The sequence below is a fragment of the Bufo gargarizans genome, chromosome 3 (genome assembly GCF_014858855.1).
Source record: "Bufo gargarizans isolate SCDJY-AF-19 chromosome 3, ASM1485885v1, whole genome shotgun sequence".
Classification (NCBI taxonomy): Eukaryota; Metazoa; Chordata; class Amphibia; order Anura; family Bufonidae; genus Bufo; species Bufo gargarizans.
In genome coordinates, this window is record NC_058082.1 from 190,719,468 (window position 1) to 190,738,135 (window position 18,668).

At 46.2% G+C, this 18,668-nt stretch overlaps 1 protein-coding gene across 5 annotated transcripts in view; it reads left to right on the forward strand.

Moving 5' to 3' along the window:
* The window catches only part of ARHGEF7 (Rho guanine nucleotide exchange factor 7), a 156,179-nt gene that overhangs the window by 117,732 nt on the left and 19,779 nt on the right, over nt 1–18,668 (forward strand). For 3 of the 5 annotated variants that reach the window (XM_044284880.1, XM_044284876.1, XM_044284877.1), the window contains 4 exons: nt 144–283; nt 9,524–9,745; nt 11,655–11,748; nt 12,053–12,142. In XM_044284880.1, coding sequence (XP_044140815.1) covers nt 144–283; nt 9,524–9,745; nt 11,655–11,748; nt 12,053–12,142 — 546 coding nt within the window. Of the gene's footprint in view, nt 1–143; nt 284–9,523; nt 9,746–11,654; nt 11,749–12,052; nt 12,143–12,300; nt 12,311–18,668 lie in introns of all 5 variants that reach the window. The other 2 variants (XM_044284878.1, XM_044284879.1) reach the window with 1 other exon arrangement.

The following is an 18,668-nucleotide window of genomic DNA, read 5'->3' on the forward strand; positions in this document are numbered from 1 at the left end:
TGATGATCTATCCTGAAGATAGGTCATCAAAATGTTAATCCTGACGAACCCCTTGTGTATGTATACGATATTCCACGTTTGTCCGTTCTTGTATTTTACATAACTGAGCCTGCTAACGTTATGTTTTTTCATCTTCTGTCTAGGTAACATGATTGAACGGATAACTGTGTCATGTAATAACCAACAAGATCTACGTGAATGGGTCGACCATCTCCATAAACAGACCAAGTTCACCTCTATGACCACCCCTACAATAAAGCCTCACTCTGTGCCCTGTCACACTGTAAGAAATATAGGTTTAGATTTGTACGCACCCCATCTAAAAAGATAAACTACTGATAGACCAGTTTCATCCGAGTGTGTTCACTGCACAAAACATGCTTCGATTGGGAGCGCGAATTCTGCTCCTTTAACCTTACCGCACATCATTATAATGATTTACAATGCCTTGTGTCTCTGCCTGACCTCAACTGGAATGAATTGTACTCCTATAATTCCATCAGTACAAATCATTACAGTTGAGGTTGGGTAGAGATGCACAGCATTATACATTTCTTCCACGCTCCCGCACGCAGGCCATATAAAGGGTACTAGTACACTCAGAGCTGTGTAATAGTAACTTTCCAGCTGCAATATTTTTTTATTTTTTATTTTTTTATCACCTGCAGTGATCTCCATTACCTGGTGTGAATCATCACGTTACAACAAAATGTGTCAGATCAGTGTCTATAATTCTGAATACTCTCAATGATGTGCTTTTATTACATGGTTTTTTTACCCATGTGCTACATTTTATATGTATGTATTCTTCTGGTTGCCGTGTTTATCATCACAGACAGGATAACAAGTAAGAGTAACCTTTTGGAACCTTTGATCACTTTGGTACATAGGTTAATGTCCTGTTGTGCTAAGGTCATGTAATGCTGCATATAATGAACAGATCTGCTTCTAATGTGTTGGACAAGCAGCGAGTAAGGGACCGCTGTCATGATCACCTGCTGGGTCCGGTTAAAATGCCTGTTTTATATGTTCTAAAAGGGCTCATACACATTAGATGAATGTTCTCTGATTGTGGTGAGACTGGACGGCCATCTAACGTGTATGGAGATGTTCCAGTTCTCCCTGACAGGGGGGGAAAAGAATGATCAAGCATTTAGAATTTTAACATGCCTGGAGCTAGGTAAGGCTACTTTCACACTTGCATTTTTGCTTGATCAGGCAGGGATCAGCAAAAACGCTTTCGTTTTTTATAATACAACCGGCTGCATCCGGTATGAACAGATCTGGTTGTATTATCTTTTAAATATCCAGCATGAACACCGTTAAAACTCAATGGGTGCCATATCCGTTTTCTATTGTGTCTGAGAAAATGGATCCGGCATGACACACAATGCAAGTTAATGGTGCCGGATACGTTTTGCTCCACATCCTATGCCGGATAGAAAATCGCGGTTTGCGGCGGTTTGCTCTCCAGTATTGGAACACAACCAAACTGAACAGAATGCATTTTGGAGCATTCCCTTCTAGGGTGGTCACGATACCAAAATTTTGATTCGATTTCGATACCACACGGAAAAAATAAAACCCCCAAAAAGCTGCGTGCATTCAGCATTTTATGGAACGTCCGGCCCATAATTAAACAGTCCTATCCTATTTTTGGGGGGGACAAGGTGACAAAAAAAAATGGTGCATCACGCAGTTTTTATTTATTTTTATAGTTTGGACTTTTCAGACGTGGCGATATGTAATATGTTTATTGTTTATATATTTTATATGTAAAATCGGGAAAGGGGGTGATTTATACTTAATATTTTGTTTGTTTTTTTTTGTTTTATTTGCTTTTTATTTAATAACTATTTTCCTCTTAGGGGCTCTATTAGGGTGAATAGGACTTTACACTCTCCCTGCTGCCCTGGGCTTTGTGCACACTTCAGTAGCGTCCTGGCTCCCATGGTAACCGATCGGATCCCCGCAATTACACTGCTGCGGCTCCAATTGGAACTGCCACTGCGCCACCAATGAAGATAATTAATGTTTAATACAGATACAGGAGGCTGGCCTCTATGATGGGGAGCTGCGATCAGAGGGTTTACCTGTCGCTGATCGCAGCTCCCTGTCATAGAGGCCTGGTGCCAGCTATGTGATTCTGCCGCCGGTACCCGCCTCCTGTATCTGTATTAAACGTTAATTATTTTCATTGGTGGCACAGTGGCCACAGTCCCTCCCCTTCTCTCCTCTCAATGGTGGCTGCGGCAGCATAGGGGGGTAGGGAGGGACTGCTTCCTTCTCCCCTGTGCTGCTGAGGGAACATGGTGCGCACTGAGAGAGTGCACTATCACTACTGACAGATACCAGTTATACCAGATTACCACCCGCAAGATTATAGCAGACCTGTCTTTGCTGGTCACAATTTCCCATTTCTCGCCCAGTTTCCTTGGGGGACACAGAAGACCTTGGGGTATAGCTCATCTCCATAGGAGGCGTGACACTAAGTGAAAGCTGTTAAGCCCCTCCTCCATCAGCTATACCCTCAGCCTGGAGAGTGAGACTGCCAGTTTTTTGCTTAGTGTCCAAGGAGGCAAGACACTCCCTGCTACTGCAGGGCTGTTTTCTCCTTTGTTGTTTTAAAATTTTTGATTTTTACTTTTTCTTTTCTTTTTGTTCCAGAATACGGGACAACAGAGACGCACTAGACCTCTCTGTTTCTCCCGGGGTTGAGCTGCGCCAGTGCCGGTCATCCGCACTGCTGCCTCCCCCACAGAAGGCAAGGTGGACCAGGGCAGCCCAGCTCCCCTGCATCCCGCCAGCGCAAGGGTCGCCCGCACGCCAAGCCCCTCTTCCAGCGTCCTGCCACTACGGTGCCAGTAGCTGAAGGGGCGACCCTGCTGGAACGGACCGAGGGTGAAGACATCTGTGGTGAGAGAGTGGCTTCTCCAGCCCTACGTCCCCTCCCTCCCCGGTCTCCTGCGTGACTGATACTGGTAGCCTATCCGAGAGCGGAGAGGTGCAAGGTTTAGGCATTACCCATTGCTTTACCAAAGACAGATTTAAAATGTTTGTCTCTTATAGCAGAGTGGCTATAGGGTGGCCCTGCTGGACCTAGGGTGGTCTCTGGGGTGCCGCAAGGCGGCAATCTGCTCCCTCTCTTCCCCGCCATAGATCATACCACTGGTGCAGGACGCGCGCAAAGAGGGGGCGCTTACCGGTGCGCTGCTCAGGACCTGCTGCCGCTCCTGACGGCATGGGTAATCCTGGGCGCCGCCAAAATTTAGTCCAGGCTTCGCGGCCTGCTGGCCCGCACCATCCAGTGCTCCTTCCTCGGGCCCCTGACTCTTCCGGGCCGCGGGGTGGGCACCCGCGGTCTGCATTGCATGTGCGCACTATGCTCTAACTAGGCCGGCCGACCATCCGTCCGGTTGGCCGGACGCCGCAACTTTGGGCCCAGACATCGCGGCCTACTGGGCCGCACCTCCACGCTCCTCTCGGGTCCCTGATTCTCCCGGCTGCCGGGTGAGCTCCCGCAGCCGGCATTGGATAGCGCTGTGTTCCAACAGGTCCCGGCCGGCCGTCGGTGCATTCCGGCCGGCCGGGGCGCTGCATAGTTTGTTCAGGCTTCGCGGCCTGCTGCGCACTTCCGGCGCTCGGGTTGGGCACCCGCGACCGGTACGGGGGCTCCCGCGGCCGGCTTAGGCCCGGCCGATACTTTAAATACTTGCGGCCCCGGTCAGCCGGGCGACGCTAAAATTTAGGCCCCGGCTTCACGGCCTACTAGGCCGCAACATTCTGGCCTCTGGGGGGGGGCGGGAACTCTCCAGGCGCGGATTCTTCCCGCCTGGAGGTTCCCCCACCCCCAGGGGTTCGCTGCGCCGCCCCCAGGCCAGATGCCTGTTAACCCTTTGGGTACTGGCCGGCTCCTGAGGGCCTGTGCCCCTGTATGGTGGCCCCCTTTCTGCCTCAGGGAGGCTGTAATATTAATAAATAAATAATAATGATAATAAAAATAATAATAAAAAAAAAAAAAAAATACTATTATTTTGTTTTAAATAACTGGACTTGTGGGCTGCGCAGGACGCGGCAGCCTCATCATTCAGTACTGCTGTCTGTATGCATGCCCCCCTCTCTTAGGCGGTGTGTCGTGTTCCCCGGCCGCGGCGCCTCCCAGGCGTTTTTTCTTGCCCTCTCCCGGGATTCGGCGCTGGCCAAGTGCATGCAGATTTTTTATTTTTTTCTGACCAGACTTCGTCACCCACTCCAGTTCTGGTGGCTGCAGGTGCATGACCCTCCTTCCTAGGCGGAATACTGCACTCTCCCTGGCTGCGGCCTGGCCTCGTGCATGATCCCCCTTTTCTAGGCGGACTGCTGCACTCTCGCCGGATGCTGTGTTGGCCATATGCACGACCCCCTTCCACAGGCGGGACGCTGCACTCACTGGATTCGCTTCCGGCTATGTGCATGAACCCTTCCATAGGTGGAATATTGCACTCTTACCGGATACGGTGCTGGCCATGTGCATGAACCCCTTCCATGAGAGGTATACTGCACTCTCCCCGGATAAGGAGGTATACTGCACTTTCCCCGGTTACGGTGCCGGCCATGTGCACGTTCCCCTTCCATAGGCGGAACACTGGATTCGCTGCCGGCCATGTGCATGAAACCTTCCATAGGCGGAATACTGCATTTTCACCGGATACGGTGCCGGCCGTGTGCGTGAACCCCTTTCATAGGTACACTGCACTCTCACTGGATCCGTTGCAGGCCATCTGCATGACCACCCCCCCCCCCCTTCCGTGGGCGGTGTGCCGCACTCTCACTGGATTCGCTGCCGGCCATGGACATGTCTCCTTTCCTCAGGCGACATACGTGCACTCTCATCCATGGCGGCGCTCTCACTGGATGCGTGGCTGGCCATGTGCATGACCCCCATTTCTGGGCGGAATACTGCACTCACTGGATGTGTTGCCGGTCATGAGCATGCCCTCTAACTTGGGTGGAATGCTGGCACTTCCATTGGATACGGTGCTGGTCTTGTGCATGACCCCCCATTATTCCATGGGCGGCATTTTGCACGCTCACACGATCCACGGCTGTCCTTGTTTATGCTGTGCTGGACTGGTACACGTCCCCCTTCATTGGCGGAGTGGTGCACTCTCACGACATTCGGTGTTGGGTGGATTTTTGCACAATCACTTAATGATAGAATAACCTGTGCATGCCCCCTTTCACTAAAGTGGACCTTCCTGCGTTCTGCTGGATATGTGCGGCCATGGTCATGGCCCCCTTCTGGGCGGAGTATGGTATGCCCTACCTTTCCGGAGTAGGTACTGGCCTTGGCATCCCCCCCTTTTTTTGGGCAGGCCTCTGCAGTGGTTGCCAGGTACATTTTCCCCCTTTTCTGGGCGGACTGTTTGCGTTCCATCGCATGCCGTACTAGTCTTGTGCATGACTACCTTTCGGGTTGCACTTTGCACTTCCATTGTTACGGTTGGACTCTGGCTGATTCTTCGCTGAGTGACTATTTTTTGCAGTGGGCGGACTTTCTTGTGCGCTCTATCCGTTGTTTGGGCCGTGTATGCCTTCTCCTCCCATAGGTGGGTTGGCCTTCTCACTGCTTACGGGGCTACTCGTCCGTATGCCCCCCTTTATCCTGAGATGTACTTTTTTCTCTTGGGATATGGTGCTTCCAGCAAGCCTTGCACTATTCTCTAAAGAGCTCATTCGGTCCAACTGTGTGGGCCTGAGGTGGTGTCCAACAAACAGCAGATGAATGCCCAATGTATTCAAGGTATATACCTTTTTTATAAGTAGACGGGCTCTACTTGTTCGCTACTGCACCTAGCTGGGTGGTACTCATTCCTTTCGTGGCCCTTCCGCCCGGGGTGTGTTCGTGGTCCCTAGATACGTACCCATTCGTCCTCCCGCGGCATTGTTCCCCTGCGCTAGTGGTCACATGCTCGAGAGTGCTGTTGTCTGCAGCGCCTCTCGAATTCTTCGTTGGCTCGTGCAGGACTGCGATTCCCTTGCCTGCTGCAATTTCCTCCTCTTCGGATGCAGTGTGGTATGCGTCCTTCCTCTTGGCGCCTCTGCGCTTCTGTCTGATCTGCTGCCAGGTTCGGGCTGCTATTCTCTGGAAGGTCACCCAACTTCTCTTGGGTGCTCGATTACCCAGGTCCGGAGGACCTCCGCCTTGGGTTCTCCAAGGTATTCGCCTTCTGCGAGGCGGTGGACCGGGCGTCTCTCAGTGTAGCGGGTTCTGCTTTTCAGCTGGCCTATGGCTTCCCTGTTGCCCACCCCTCCTCCTTTCGGTTGGAGGGTGTTATGCCGGCCTCTGTCTCCACTGCCTTATCTCGCCGGCTTTGTTTGGCTCCCGCTCGGTACGGATCACTCCGATGTGGCTTCCCGCCGGACTTCAGAGGCTGTTCTTTCACTGTCCTCCCCTCTGGGGAGAGCATGGTTGTTCATGTGGATGGTTCCGGTGTTCCTTTTGGCCTCGTGCTGTCTCCCTGGTTCACACTGGCTGTATTAGCTGTGTGCCTATTTACCGAGTCTACCGCGTGCTGTCCTCCCGCTGAGTGCAGATTGCATGGTCCTGCTGTAGACTTGCCTTCTTGATAACTTGGGGGGACTACCTTTTTCGATCCAGATTGTCCTTTGATCTCCCACACCGGGGCTGTACAACGTGGTTACATCAGCATGGACTTTTGCCTGTCTTCTCCTGGTATCTGGCGGATCCTTTGGGTTCTTTCCATCTGTCCTCTGCTCCCCCACTCGGGTGGATACGGGACAACGTTGTTCGAGGGCCGACGGGGCTAGTTTTGTCGACCCTTCTGCCCGTGTTACTGGTCTGCGCCTGATCACATTGGGTTTTCGCCCGCTTGCCAGGCGACTCCAGCGGGTTCGCTACTGTCCACTCCTGGCTGTGTTTCGTCCAGGATCTGTCGTAAGGCTTAGGGTTTTTTGTATGGGGTTCTGTGGGAAGCTGTGCATTCCCCACTCTGAATTTCTCTCCCCATGGTTCTGTCGTTTACTTGGGGTGTCAAGTGTCGGCGCTGTTCTTCCTCTTCCAGCGTTCCCGGCCCTCTGGGCCTGCCAAGACCTTCTTCCTCGGAGTGGCTCTTTGGTTCCTCTGTACTGTCCTTCGGTACCGCCCTGGGACTATATACTGAGCTCTCGGCGCTCCAATCTTGTCCTTGGGGCCGTTACAGAGGTTCTCTCTACCCCTTCTGTCCGGTACAGTTGGTTTCTGTATCAGTCGTGTCTCTGATGGGTGCCGGAATGGCCCTTTTTTTGTTACGAGCCTTCTGTCTTTTCCAGGACAGGGCTGTTCTACATCCCGTTTTTCTTCGTTCCTTCCTTCCTTCCTTCTGAAGGTGGTGTTTGCCTTTCGCTTCAACACCTCACCTATTTGGACGTTGTTTGGGCCTTGCCGTTTTTTTTTTTTTTTTTTACTTGGAGATCTCCGACTCTTGTAGATGTTCGGCCTCTTGGGTTTCCAGGAGGTCTGTGCATAGGGTTGACGGACTCCAGGGTGGTTGTCCTCCGCTTGCTCAGATTGGCTATTGCTGAGGTTTCCGCACCTAGGGCAGGATTCTGTCTTGGTGTCACCGTTCATTTCACCAGAGCGGTCGGTGCCTCCTGGGCCGGAGGCATTGGGCTTCGGCCATGCATTTGGGCAAGGCGGCCACGGGTCTACCTTGCACGCCTTGACAAGTTCTACAGGGTGCATACTCTGACTTTGGCAGATGCTGCCTGCCCCGCCTGGGTTTGCGGGCGGCGGTTCATTGATGCCTTTCGGGTGCTTCACCTTGGTGCTGTGGTCCCTCCCCCTTTTGGACTGCTTTTGAACGTCCCAAGGTCTTCTGTGTCCCCCAAGGAAACTGGGCGAGAAAACGAGATTTTTGTATAACTTACCAGTAAAATCTCTTTCTCGCTCTTTCCTTGGGGGACACAGCACCCACCCATTCATTGTTTTTCTCTGTACAGTTTCCGAGTTTTTGTTACCCGTTGGGTAGTTGGCTTGTTGGTTCCTTGTTGGACTTTGCCTTTTCTCACTGCTTGGACACGCAACTGGCAGTCTCACTCTCCAGGCTGAGGGTATAGCTGATGGAGGAGGGGCTTAACAGCTTTCACTTAGTGTCACGCCTCCTATGGAGATGAGCTATACCCCAAGGTCTTCTGTGTCCCCCAAGGAAAGAGCGAGAAAGAGATTTTACTGGTAAGTTATACAAAAATCTCGTTTTTAAGGCAAACTTCTGATTCTATGATTCTAACCATCCAATTTGCAAGCAGGTTGCCTTTTTAAACTGTTTAATAATTTCCACATGCTGTATCTAGTTTCTGCTTAAACAAAGCATTATAGTCCTGCTAGTGTTATTTTGGATGAATTCTATGAGCTTTAAATTAATATTCCCTGCAAAAAGTGCGGCTTGTGGTTTCCTTGAATTGCATTCCACAGCTTTACAAATACTTTTATTTTCCTTCAGTTAATACATTTCTGGCCAAACGTCAACATTTTACATTATTGTCTGAAAAGAATGTTAATTCATAGGTAAAGGTTACATTTACATATCCTGTCAATAAAAGTTGATTTTCATAATAGTTAAAGTTCTGACGGTGAATGCATTTCATAGTGTGAAGCTGATTGGAGCTTATTATTTAATGTAGACGTTATTGTGACGTGATGGATTCAGTAAATAAGTGTGAAATCTTAAGAAATATCATAAAATACCAGTGGATTAAAGGGCTTCTCCGGAAATGATTTAAAATGGCTGCCTGCAACCTGTCCTAGAATATGAGCAGGATTGGTTGCCTCCACTTGCAGATCTGCCTAGGGGGGTGAGCCCTCTCTATACACTACACTCTGGCACTTGCATATACTACATGTTGAAGAGTTTTCCTGTCAGGCTGCTCAGCCAGTGTGGCATATTATAGGCAGGATCACATCATTACTATCTATTGTAGAGCAATGCGTTGTGTAATGAGGCCCCACACCCCCTCCATCAGTAGCCTGTCCTAGAAATTGAGCAGGACTTATTGCCTCCACTTGCAGAGCTGCCAATGGGGGTGAGGAGGTGGGTCCTTACTCCACAGTATGCTCTGCCTTATGCATATACTACATGTTGGAGAGTTTTCCTGTCAGGCTGCTCAGCAATTATGGCCTATTATAGGCAGGATCACATCATTACCATCTATTGTAGAGCAATGTGTTGCTGGTGGCCGTTTTAAATCATTCCCGGAGAATCCTTTTAAACATCTGTACAAGCAAATTGTCAACTAAATAATTTCCGTAGAAGAAGGGCCTTTTTTTTATTGTAGGCAACTAATCAGAGCTAAGGTTTCATTTTTTAAACTGATCTGGTAAAATGAAAACTGTGCTGTGATTGTCTGTGGCAGATTTATTAATATTGTCTAAAATAAAAACTGCCTTTGTTGCCTATAGCAATGTTTTTGCCTTCGAGAACATTCCTGTGGTAAACGGCCTTAACATTGTTGGTGGCATATAATATATGTTTTATTTTGTCTCCAGCTTCCTTCACACCCGGTGACGCCTTCAAGCAAGCATTCGGACTGCAAGCCAGCACCTCACACACCTGCATATCACACACTACCGCACCTTTCACACCACGGGGCACCACACAGCATCAATTGGAGCCCATTAGAGCCACCTAAAACGTCAAAGCCATGGAGCTTGAGTTGCTTGCGTCCTGCTCCTCCTCTTCGACCTTCTGCAGCACTGTGTTACAAAGAGGTAAAGGAAATGTTGAGTTTGTACTGTAAGGACATGGCACCTTTTTTATGTTTTAGTGAGTCCATTGTAAACATCGACCTTTTTTATAAGCTCTTTTAGATATTCAGATAATTCATCATGATTGAATGCAAGTCAAATATGTGATATAAAGAACATTTCCTTTCAGGAACTGCTTTTAATTCTGCCTGGCCAGCATATTGCTCATTACTTTGTTTTTGCTTTTTTTTCACTCTTTATTAGAGGATGTCTTGTATTCTTAAGGTAAGGGGTAGGCCCCTCTGTGTCCTCTTAGCATGGCATGTAGAGCAGATCTGCACACTATGCTTTAGCACCTTATTAGTGGTCTGTTCCCTCTATGACAAATTGTTTTCCATATATGGTAAACAAAAGGTGTCAAGTCCCCTCCCCTTTAGGATCCTCACTCCACATGTCTCCTGCCTTTATTCCTAAATAGCTGTAATTTAATGTATTTGTTCCATATTAGACACACTACCTTTTGTGCTCGTCTACCACTTGGAGTCTTCACTTGCCTAAGAACGCATGAGACAGACCTATTAATATGTTTTATGTATGGCCTTTAAAAGGGTTTTGATATTGATGGCCTATCCCTGCCAATCAGCTGTTTGAAGAGATTGCAGTGCTCAGGTGATCGCTGCAGCCTCTTCCTAGGCCAGTCTCATTCATCGGTCACATGACCTAGGTGCAGCTCAATCCCATTGAAGTGAATGTGCCTGGGCTGCAATACCAAAAAAAAAGCTGCTATACTGTACAATTGACAGCGTTGTGCTCAGTAAGCTGTGTGAAGCCATCACTTGTAAATATGCAGTCTCTGCTTGGAAAGGGATTGCTGCAGCATAAGTTGGGTTCTCACACTTTCTTCCTTTAGCCAACTCTTGAATTGGTCACGACGGCATATCACTGGAGAGGGATTCACTAAGCCAGAAGGGGAGGACCTGTCAACTCCTCTGACATTTAGGGTTTATTCAATAATCTTATTCTCCGCTTTATAATATATTAATTCTGGAGACATTTTCTTAGAATTCTGCATTGTGCCTTTCCTCTTTTATTTCTCCCTGAGATTTATGAGTAAATTCACAAGGGGACGGGTCTTTACGTAATCTCTCAATCAGTGCTGGCAAGGACACACACCCCTTTGACTTGCTTTTTTTAATAAGTTAATTAATAAACTTGCAGGAGGAATAATAAAATAACAGCACAAATCAGATGAAAGAAAAGATGATCCCAAATACTTATTTCATAGGGAATACAAGTATTTGCTAAAACAGACAAGTCAGGAGAATTGACAGGTTATCTTTATGTTTTAAAGGGTTAATATTCCAGTTACAGAGGTTGGCAGAGATTAAAAAAAGATAAGACAGGGAAGATATTAAAATAATTTACAGTATTCTCACCGATCAAAACCTCCTCCGTTTCAACACCACCTCTCTGATCCTTATGGCTGGGGTTTGTTTACATGACTGCAGCCATGATGCGCCTGCAAACCACACAACGCCACTGCAGCCTACCTCCGAGATCCCATGCCATATACAGCTGAGGCCAATTATTGGCCGCAGCAGTCACATGTGGTATACAGGGTGTCATTGCAGCAGTTAAAAAGATGACAGGAGGTTTAGAACAGGGAGTATAACTTTTATTAGATTTAATACCTTTCCATGCCTCTTACCATTATTTAAGATTCTGGCCGCCACTTTAGTTCCACAATCATGGACCTAAAACTTCAACCTTCTGTCAAATTACCGCAATCTACTGACAAACACAGACACCAGTTTTATGAGTTTTTTCCTTTGTGTGTTTACCAGAAAAGTTAATGTCTATTGAATGGGATTGTTAGTCTTTAATAAATTCACTTTCTTGCGAGTAACCAAATTTTTATATTTTTGGTTAACAGGATCTTAGTAAGAGCCCCAAAACTATGAAAAAATTACTTCCCAAGCGCAAGCCAGAAAGAAAACCATCAGATGAAGAGTTTGCACTGAGAAAAAGTATGTTTTGGGAAAAAGCTGACACATGATTTTTACTAGTTGAATTTTTTTCTTATTATTATTGGCAGGCGGTATTACATGTATACCCCGGCATATAAATTGGTTATTAGTCATGGAATGCATAGTAATACATGTTAATGCTTATTTTCTGTTTTGGAGGAGGATTGCCCTAAAGATGTGCGAACCAAGCTGATGATTCTTTTAAGCACAACTGTCTTGGACAAGGCAGTTACCCATAGAACTAATTTTACTCTAAACCAATGTTACATTTCTCTTTAAAACATATATTTTTTTTATTTTTCAGGCACAGCAGCACTAGAAGAAGATGCACAGATTTTAAAAGTTATTGAGGCCTACTGTACAAGTGCCAAAACGCGTCAAACATTAAATTCCAGTAAGTGCTGTTTTTTCTGTCATGTACCGTTTTGTTGTAATTTTGTTATCTTGATTTAAAGCTTTTTTTGTTTGTTTTTTTTTTTGTTATTTTTGTAAATGCCAATTACTGAATGTTCCTATTGGTTTGTTGTATTTGTTACTGTCCACTGAATGAAGATGAATAACTGTAAGTATACTTGTTGGAGTGCCTATATATAATTTTTCTAAGCACAAGGTGCTGTTTGTTTTTTTTTTGTGTTTTTTTTTTTTGTTTAACTATAATGCCTGTTGCCATTGTTAGGAATATAAATGAGTAAGTGCCAACTAAACTCCTCTCTTAAGGGTTATACTTTTTTGGGCTATTTTAGATTTTTTTTTGTCAGATTTTATAGCAGTGATTAGTTTATATTTTGATGCAACGTTTTTCTGCAAAGTGAAAAATTTGGTCCATTTCTACTACTGAAACCATGTAACACTATGTTCATACATTGTGGTATTACCATTTCCCCCCCCCCCCTCACCTATGACAGCACTCAGGACAGGAAACAGGAACCACAACCACTTTAAAAGGAGGGACCAACCCCCTACACGCCAGTTCTGTTTCCTGTCCTAAGGGACAGGGTTGGATAGCACAGCCACGATGAGCAAGAGAGTTGCGGGCGCCCCGTTTATAGAATTATGAGGAGGGCCTACCCGGCGGCGTAAGTTTTATGAGGGAGCCGCTGCAGAGCCTGAACCTCTGGCTCTTCCTCCCGCTCTGGTCCCTTCTCGGTTCGGGAGGTTTGCATGTTCGGCTGCCAGCGTTTGACGCACTTCCGGTTTCGGCAGTAGGAGGAAGCGTGATGCTGCAGACCGGAAGTGGGGGGAGCTGGCGTGCGCCCGGCAGAGTTTAAGTACAGCCAGCTCATATTGCTAGTGGGAGAGGAAGCTAGCAGTCTGTTTCTCCATTTCTGCTGCTACAGTGTGTGACCATGGAGCAGACACGGCGCGCAGATCCCACTGAAACCACCAATGAATCTTCAGTACTATGGTGGGGTAAGAGTGGTGAATAGAAGGGTCTGCAGATCTAAAGATGGAGGGTGTGCTATGTGTAAGAAAAAGTTACCCTCTGGCTGGGGGAAGCCTATCTGTCAAGCCTGTGTAAGCAAGTTATTAGATGATGAGGCCCAGTCTCTCATGACCAGTCTAAAACAGATGATCCGGTATGAAGTTAAGGAGTCAGTGAAGGAGTCGGTTAACAGCCTCTTGGAGGGTCGCCCCAGCACCTCTGCAGCCGCCCCTGTTCCCCCTCCAGCAATCAAGAATTACTGTCAGGATTGGAGAAAGACTGTCATCCGATGTATCCTTTGATCATGTAGCGGGAAGACCGCTTTTTCAGGCCGAGAATATTAGCTCTCTGCTCAACAATGTCAGAGCCACCATGGGGTTAGACAATCTGTACGAGACTCCATGTTTGAAGGCCTGGGTCCAAGAAAGATGAAGGGCTTTGATGTGCATGAAAATATTGCTGCTGTTATCAATAGGGAATGGAGTAAGCCAGATAAAAAAAAAAATCATTCCCTCTTCCATTAAACATAAATACCCATTTGATGAGGAAGTATATGCTTGTTGGGATAGGGCCCGAAAACTGGGTGCCCCAGTTGCCAAAATTTCCAAGAAAGCGGCTCTTCCCTTTGAAGACACAGGTTCCCTAAAGGATCCCATGGATAGAAGGGCGGAAATTTATTTTAAAAAAGAGCTGGGAAGCTACAGCGGGAGCTTTTAGACCTGCCATTGCGGACACTTCTGTGGCTAGATCCCTAAAAATGTGGGTGAAGGATTTAGAGAATCATATAAAGGAGGGAACCCCTAGAGAGCAACTGCTTTCTTCTTTTCCCACTATTTTTTATGCCATTGATTTCCTGGCGTTGGCTGACTCGTTAAAATTTTCTGCTAGAGCTTCCGCCCTATCTAACTCAGCACGTAGAGCCCTTTGGTTGAAGGATTGGAAGTGAGATTATACCTCCAAGGCCAAACTATGCGCCATTCCATGTCAGGGTGAATTTGAAGTTTGGGCCTTTCTTGGACGATTTGCTTGAGAAGTCCTCAAACAGAAAGAAAGGGTTCCCTTCCACTAGTCGGTAACCTCCTAAAAAACCTTTCCGTTCTCAGCCTAATAGGGGTAGTTATAGGAGAAAGGAGGTGTCTGGGCAAACTTCAGGTACTACCAGAAGGTCCAAAGGATATCTTTTTTCCGGAGCAGAGGCCTCAAAAAAGCAGCCATAATGATGCCAGTGCCCCGGTGGGAGGTCGGCTTTCTCACTTCGCAGAACATTGGCAAGAGATATCAAACAGCCCATGGATAATCTCCATCCTTAGAGATGGCCGCCTTTTTTTTTGCCACCAGAAAAAGGCGGCCATAGTTTCAGAGGCATCTTCCCTATTAGAAAAGAATGTTCTGTTGGAAGTCCCAGTACAAGAAAGAACAAAAGGGTTTTAGTCAACTCTCTTTTTTGTAAAAAAAAAAAAAAAAAAAAAAAAAAAAGCCGACGGCTCCTACTGTACATTAATACATTTTAAACTTCTGAACCAGTATCTAGTGTACGAAAGAGTTCATATGGAAACAATCAAGTCAGTGATTTTAAATCTGTTTCCAAACTGTTTTATGGCGTCCCTAGATCTCAGGGATGCCTACTACCATGTCCCTATACATCACAGTCATCAAAGTACCTAAGGATAGCAATTCAGTTGGCGGACAGGATCCTACATGTGTAATTTCGGGCGCTCCTCTTTGGGTTGTCGCAGGCCCACAGGGTATTTACAAAGATTATAGCAGAGATGATGGCCCATTTGAGAGAAAAGGATTTAGTAGTTATTCCATATCTGGATGACTTTCTCCTTCTCTCTGACATTCACGCAGCTAGAGGAGCAGATTTGATCAGGGAAGTATTGGACAAGTTAGGGTGGGATCTAAACATAGAAAAGTCCAGTTTAATTCCAAGTCAGGTGTGCACCTTTCTAGGGATGATCCTAGACTCCATGTCACAGATGTGCCTACTTCCCCTTCACAAAGCCTGTTTGATCAGATCCAGAGCTCAGTACCTGTTTTCTCATCAGTCTGTTTCCCTAAGAGAAGCCATGTCAGTTTGGGGGCTCCTGACAGCTGCCATTCCGGGGGTGGAGTGGGCCCATTTCCACTCGAGAACCCTCTAACTGCAGATTCTGGAAGTCTGGGACAGGAGGCCTTTGTCTCCGGACTCAGAGATTCGTTTATCACCCCAGACACTCTCCTCGCTGGAGTGGTGGATTAATCTATCGAACCTGCAGGGGGGAGTTCCATGGCAGAGACAAGATGTCTTACTCCTGATCACAGATGCAGGTCCTTACGGTTGGGGGGCCCATATAGAATCTCTCCTTCTTCAGGCATCATGGGATCAAGAGATTCAGTCCCAATCTCACAATTTCAGGGAGCTAATCACCATCTGGATAGCCTTGAAGGAGAGTCTTCAAATAATAAGGAATGTAAAAATGTATTCAGACAACATGACTGCCGTGGCATACCGTACATCAACAGACAGGGAGGTACCAGATCCCTGATTCTAATGTCCCTCCGTCAAAAGATTTTTTTTTTTTGTCTGGCAGAGGATTCTCTTTTTTTGTCAATTTCTGCAGTACATCTGAGAGAAAGGGACAATGTAGCAGACTTCTTAAGTCGCCGTCATCTTTGTCAAGGAGAATGGTCTTTAAACCAGCAGATATTCAGCAAGATAGTTGCCTTATGGGGTCTTCCAGTGATAGACCTCTTTGCCACCAGGGTCAACAGGAAGGTAAAGAGGTTCTTCTCTCTTTTTCCAGAAGAGCATCAAACAGCTGTGGATGCTCTAGCTCAATCCTGGAGAGAGGGACTCCTTTATGCATTTCCGCAATTGAAGTTATTGCCAAGAGTCCTAAAGAATATAAAGGAGGAGTGGAGGGTTTGGTTTTCCTGGCTCTGCAGAATGTCAGTTGCCTCCCCTTGGGTTCTTCCAGTTTTCCAGGGTGCCATCCTTCACCCAGAGGTAGAGAATCTTCATTTGACTGCCTGGCTTTTGAAAGGCAGATTTTAAGGAAGAAAGGTTTATCGAAGGAGGTAGTCAACACTATTGGCAAGTCGCAAGAGAGTCACGTCCAAGATCTACTTGCGTGTTTGGAGGGCCTTTTGTATATTCGCAAGTAAACCGATAAATGTACTTGAAGCACCAGGTTTACCTATAGTGTTAGATTTTCTACAAGAAGGCTGGAGGAGGAAGCTTCGGCCTAGTACTTTAAAGGTACAGATTTTGGCCTTAAGTGCTCTTTTTGAGTTCAAGCTGGCTGAGCACCCTTGGATAAAAAGATTTATAACGGCAGTTTAAAAGTTCCAGTCCATAGAGTAAAAATTCCACCATGGGATCTAAATCTGGTACTTTCTGCCCTTACGTCAGATCCCTTTGAACCCATTAAGGAGATCTCCATAAAGGCTATAACACTAAAAATCAGCTAGGAGAGTGAGTAAATACGGCTTTTCAATAGAAAAGGCCGAAATCTCAAATATTTTGGAGGCTCGAGTGATAATTTCGCCAAATCCTTCATTTTTACCAAAGGTGTCTTCTTCCTATCATTGTTCTCAGGACATCATCTTGCCTTCATTCTGTGCCTCTTCAAAAAATAGGAAGGAGTCAGAATTCCACTGTCTAGATGTTAGGAGGTGTCTATATTACAGTACCTAGAGATCACTCAACCTTGGAGATCTTCCTCTCTTTCAGGGCAAGAGAAGGGGTTTGGCCGCTTCCTCCCAGACTATAGCCAGGTGGATAAAACAGGCTATTCATTTAGTGTATTCCTCCAAGGGAGTTCTCCCGCCTACGGGATTTGGGGCCCAAATTTGTAGAGCTGCCACCTGGAGTTCTCCTCGCACGTTTTTCAAACATTACAGGCTTCAGTAACTCTCTAATGAGGGTCTAGTATTTGGACGAAAAGTCCTTCAGGCAGTTGTCCTGCCCTAATCTAATCTTGCCTATAGATCCAAGGGTGCTGTCATAGGTGAGGGGGGAAATATGTGTTTACACTTACCGGTAATCTTTTTTCCTTGAGCCTATGACGGCACTCACTTAATTCCCTTTCCTAATAAAAATAAATATATTTAAAAAAATTATAAATAAGTGTATAGCAAAGTTGTTATTGTTATAAGATGTTTGTGTATCCTTAGTTCTTGTAATAGTACTGGCATGTAGTGGGTTGGTCCCTCTTTTTAAAGTGGTTGTGGTTTCTGTTTCCTGTCCTGAGGAGGGGGCAGACACTATCCAAGGGTGCGGTCATAGGCTCAGGGAAAAAAAGATTACCGGTAAGTGTAATCACATATTTTACGCAGCTTTGTCGAAAATGTGGTATGACCAAATGTGTGAACACAACCTGTTAGATTTTCAGCATTAGACTAGTTACAGCTGTATTACCCTTTAAATGCTCTCACAGCATGCGAGGTAGCCGCTGACTAGTAGTCTACTAATCTTCTCTGTGATTTTTCTTTGCTACCGCCGTGGTAAATTATAGCCCTACATTCTTCAGTCAGTATTTTAAAGGCATGTTTTTATTTTTCATGGCTGGTAGGTTGGATGTGTTTGCTTTTCTGTACTGTTATGCAGCAGGTAAGCAGGGATATCTGTCTTAAGGATCAACAGATTTCCAGCCACGTTCTTCATGACTTTGCAGTTAACAGAAAACTCTCTTTTCTGTTACTATTTCCTGCTGATTTGCTTATATATCACAACCAAGCAGCTTTTCCCATATGCTTTGCAGATGATATATAATTTTTTCTGAAACAATTTTATCAAGGCCAAATCTAAAGCAATCATGTTTATATCAAGCCTTTCCATTTTGCTATCTATCTTCATGTGTTATGCCTCTGCACCTTCCTTAACGGCTTAATTATTTCTTCCAGCCTGTTACATTGCCTCTGATATGGTTACACAGTAGTTGTATACGAAATAACTTTTTCCCCCATGTAGTGTGCACTGACCTATATCTCACTTTTTAACCCACAATACAGAAATATTTTTTAGAGATTTGCCTATACATTGGAGTTAGCTATGCTATCGCTAAACCTACTTAGTTACTGTGTCCTATGTCAATGATGACGCTAGATCCACAACATAGGTATACGATCAAGCACAAAAAAGGGTTCTACTTAAGAAAAGTACTGGCATATCATTATGGTATGCTATCACTTACTGATCAATGGGAATGCTACACCATGTACTCACACTGATCCTTGAGTGAAGGGGTTATCCAGTCAGACTTTCGTACCCGATCTGACCTTGAGCATGCGGAGACTGTTGCTGAGGCAACCACGCAATGGTCAGAGGGGAACTACCCAACATGCATTTGCAAGAAAGTATGTCTGGGCTACCCTTTTAAGTGCTGTAGCATCTTCTATGGTTTCCCCCGCTATGCATTGTGTCGGGAACTACACAGTTCTGTTGACTTGAATGGAGGTTTATTGCGTTGCCAGTGAGTTCCTCTGTGCTGGAGAAATGCCAGTTGGCACTGTG